We start from the raw sequence: 3518 nt of genomic DNA on the forward strand, positions 1-3518 counted from the left end.
CCACCCTTCCCCCGCGGCTTCCCCCGGCACCGCCGCCCCCCCCCCCCCGCACCGCCGCCTCACTTCTTGCAGACGCCCATCGCTCCTCACCGCCGCCCTCGCAGGCGCGCGCGCGGAGGGCCCCGGGCACGCACGCCCCGCCGGCGGCGCCACCGGCTCCTCCTCCGCCGCCACCTCCTCCGCCGCTTTGTGCCTCACCGCAGCCGCCTCATGGCGGTGCGAGCGGAGCTAGGGACGGCGGGGTAGGCAGGGGCGCGACGACTAGCGCAGGGGTTAGCGCCGGCGCGGTCAGCGCGCACAGCGGCGTGAGTGACGCCACGTGGGCCGCCACGTACCGCTCGCTCAGCTCGGACCTCGGCGTGACGGCGAGCAAGCTCCGCCTTATGCATGACACGCTGTGGGACCAAGTGGCGGCGATGATCTCGGAAGGGGCGGAGCTCTCGCTCCGACCCGAACCCACTCCAAGCAGCCGCGATACCGCGGAGAGAGCGCAATAAAACGAGCAGAAAAGTAACCTATCTTTCCTCTTTGCTTTTCCAACCGGACGTGCCTCCACCGGGGCACGCCTCTCTTCCGACCCAGGGTGATGGAAGGGGGTCTCGACCGTCGACGCACTCCCGGACCTCGTGCGTCGTGGGGGTAGAGAGGTGCGTCCCAGTGCATCTGTGCGCTCCATGGCGGCACTCCGCCCGCCGCGCCCCAACTTGCCCGATAAAACGAGCAGTAAAGAGTCGGGGTACGAGAGATTGGACTGTGGATCAGAAAGCTGTCCTAAATAATCTATTCTTAAGGGGGAGGGGGCGCTGGAGCGGAGGAAGAGTTGGTAGGTTACTCCTCAGCGCTCAGGAAGGTGTGCTGTATCGCTTGGGCTGTACAGTGGCGCGCGTGTCGTGATGCATCGTGTGGCGCTGGGGGTCTGTGGATCTGAGTAGACTGAGAGCTTGTTGCGCCTGGCAAACAATGAAAAATACTATCTGCGATGAGTTGCGCTGGTGCGCTATGCGCAGCGGATGCGGATGCGGTGTGGGGTATACGTATCGCCGACGAGCGGGGTGCCTGGTGCTAGCAGGCGACTGGCGTATAACAAGGGCCGGGACTGCCCCCGTTCCATGCAAAAGGCAGACCACCCGACCAGGCATCCGCGACGAAGATGGCGTCTTGGATGTTGAAATTTCCGTCCATATTGAAGTCTCCGTCTTTGAGGCGCTTGCCATCAGCGTAGCAGCCATCGGCGTGCTCCGGGACATCGTCATCGTCGTCGTCGTCGTCGGGTGCTGGTCTCGGGAGCGCCACACACTGCCGAGTAGTGGGGTTGTACGTGGTGCCCTCTCCGCAGCACCCCGCACCAACGCATATTTTCGGATCAGCGGTTGCGCAGATGCACTGCTCGGTCACGGGGTCAAAAACAGTGGTCCGGGGGTCACAGTGTGGATGGCACGGGTGTTGTGGTGGCGGCGAGGGCGGCGGCGGCGGCGGCGAAGAAACTCACGCGTTACTCAATCGCTTCCCCAAGTCGGTGTTCGGGTGCCTCGAGGTAAAAAGAAAGAAACAAAGCCGACAAGTCAAGGAAAGAAAGAAAGAAAGAAAACAGACAACCCAAGGGAGGGATGGGAGGACGGCACGCCGCCACCACACAGGGATTTTAAGGAGAGGTGTGTGGTGCGCTAGCCGTCGCCCACCCTAGGGAGTCTGCCTCTTCCTATCTCTCTTCGCAGTCTCTCGCCGCTTCTCGCTGCAACCTTCATGCCACCTCGCGGTCGTCCCACTCTCGTCGTTCTCTCCCTTGTCATTTCCTCCTCTGTCGCGTCGTTCTCTTCTGCCTCGTCCTGTGACGCCACCGCCTGCCGGTCCCTTGTTCTCGCGGCTTCTTTCGCCTTTCGGCGCAACTCCGTCCTCCTCGCGGCGTATCCTGGCCCCTCGAGTCTATCGAGCTCCCCTCGCGCAAGGACCACATTTCTGACTCCCACTCCGATCATTTGCCTACAGGTCATGTTGTTGCTCAGGTCCACTCTCTCTTCGAACACTCGTGCCTCTACGGATGATGCCGGCGCTGGGGTCCCCTTCGGATGCATCGTGACATCTGACAACTGGATTTCCACTGGTTCGTCCTCCTCGGAGTCATCTTCCCCGTCCTCCTTCCGCTCGGCTCTTCGCTCGGTACGTTCGGTGTGGCTCACCCTCCATGCCGTGAACAGGCGCTTTATCCACCCTATATTCTTCTCTCGTTCCTCTGCCCGTGCCTTGGTCTTGTCGTTGTTGTTTCGCACCCATGTCTGACAAGTCAAGCCCAACGAAACGGAATTCTTTTTCTGTGAATAGGCAAGGCGCGCTGCAATCTCCTCCAGCGCATGTGCACACTTATGAGGCCCGCCGGATGGCTCTTAGCGCTCTCGGCGTCCGCGGCGGCGCTGCCGAGCGGCCCTACCACTTTTGAATTCGCGATACCGGGCGACGCGCACGAGTACTGCTTCACCGCGTGCAACTCGACCTCTGGACCGTGTCCCGGGTTCTGCGGTGCGGGCAGGGCTTGCTGCCTGAACGGGCTGTTTGAGCTCGGCTGCCCCGAGCATGGCGGCTGCGCCGACTACCACTGCTGCGTCGAAGCGGTCCCCTACCCTTCTCCGCCTCCGTCGCCTCCTCCGCCGTTCCCGCCGCTTCCGCCGATGCCACCGCCCTCGCCACCTCCAGCGCCGCCGCCGTACCGGCTGTGCGACCTGGAGCACGACTGCGACAACAAGGGCGCGTGCGGCGTCTGCCTCAAGGAGCTCGGGCGCTTCTTTGACGTCGGGTACTCCCTCTCCTGCCCCCTCCCAACCGATCTCGGCGACTTGCACGGCTGCCAGTGGGCGGACGAGCTGAAGACGGGAGAGCAGTGCGAGGCTCCGTTCATGGAGGACCCCTCCGACCCCGCCGCGCGCGCCAACGCCTGCGGCGTGTACGACGGCCTCAACAACTGCCTGCCCTCGCCCAAGGCGCTCGCTTAGTCGCTTAGGACGCTGACGCTGCTCCCTCGACGCTTTGTCGACGCCTGCCCCATCATCTCTCCCTCGCTCCCCCTCTCGTCGCCTTTTCCCCTCCCCTGCCCTGCCCTCTCCTCTCCTCCACTCCACTCTCCTCCCTCCCGCCGCAGGCGTACGCCATGGCCGCCGCACTCGGCTACCCCACGCCTCACGGCGCCTCCTCCCGACACACCTCTCCCCTCCACTAGGCCCACGTCGGGCAGCCGTCTTCACGGCGCACACCGCTGTGAACAGGCCGCTCCGTCTTCGAGCGCGTCGAGTGCAACGTCGTGATGCCGTCGCCTCCGCCGCCGAGCCTGCCTTCGCCTCCCGCGCTGCCGCCCCTTCCGCCCCGGCCCCCGCCACCGCCTCGGCCGCCGCCGTCGCCGCCGTCGCCGCCGATTCCGCCGAACGTCCCGGCGGCTGCCTTGCCCTCCCTCCCCCTCCCTCCCCCTCTCCCTCTTCCTCTGTTCCTCTCTCTCTCTCTCTCCCTCTCTCTCTCTCCCTCCCCCTCCCCTC

The 3518-nt window shown here is 64.8% G+C and overlaps 1 protein-coding gene across 1 annotated transcript in view; it reads left to right on the forward strand.

The window, feature by feature from the left end:
* Nucleotides 1-2334: 2334 nt before the first annotated feature.
* The window catches only part of EMIHUDRAFT_461035 (hypothetical protein), a 3303-nt gene continuing 2119 nt past the window's right edge, over nucleotides 2335-3518 (forward strand). Inside the window, exons 1-3 of the mRNA XM_005794299.1 lie at nucleotides 2335-2972; nucleotides 3131-3173; nucleotides 3255-3420. Of these exons, the coding sequence (XP_005794356.1) occupies nucleotides 2349-2972; nucleotides 3131-3173; nucleotides 3255-3420 (833 nt within the window). The 5' untranslated portion in view covers nucleotides 2335-2348. The remainder of the gene's footprint in view (nucleotides 2973-3130; nucleotides 3174-3254; nucleotides 3421-3518) is intronic.

Source organism: Emiliania huxleyi, assembly GCF_000372725.1.
Source record: "Emiliania huxleyi CCMP1516 unplaced genomic scaffold EMIHUscaffold_1, whole genome shotgun sequence".
NCBI classification, from domain to species: domain Eukaryota; phylum Haptophyta; order Isochrysidales; family Noelaerhabdaceae; genus Emiliania; species Emiliania huxleyi.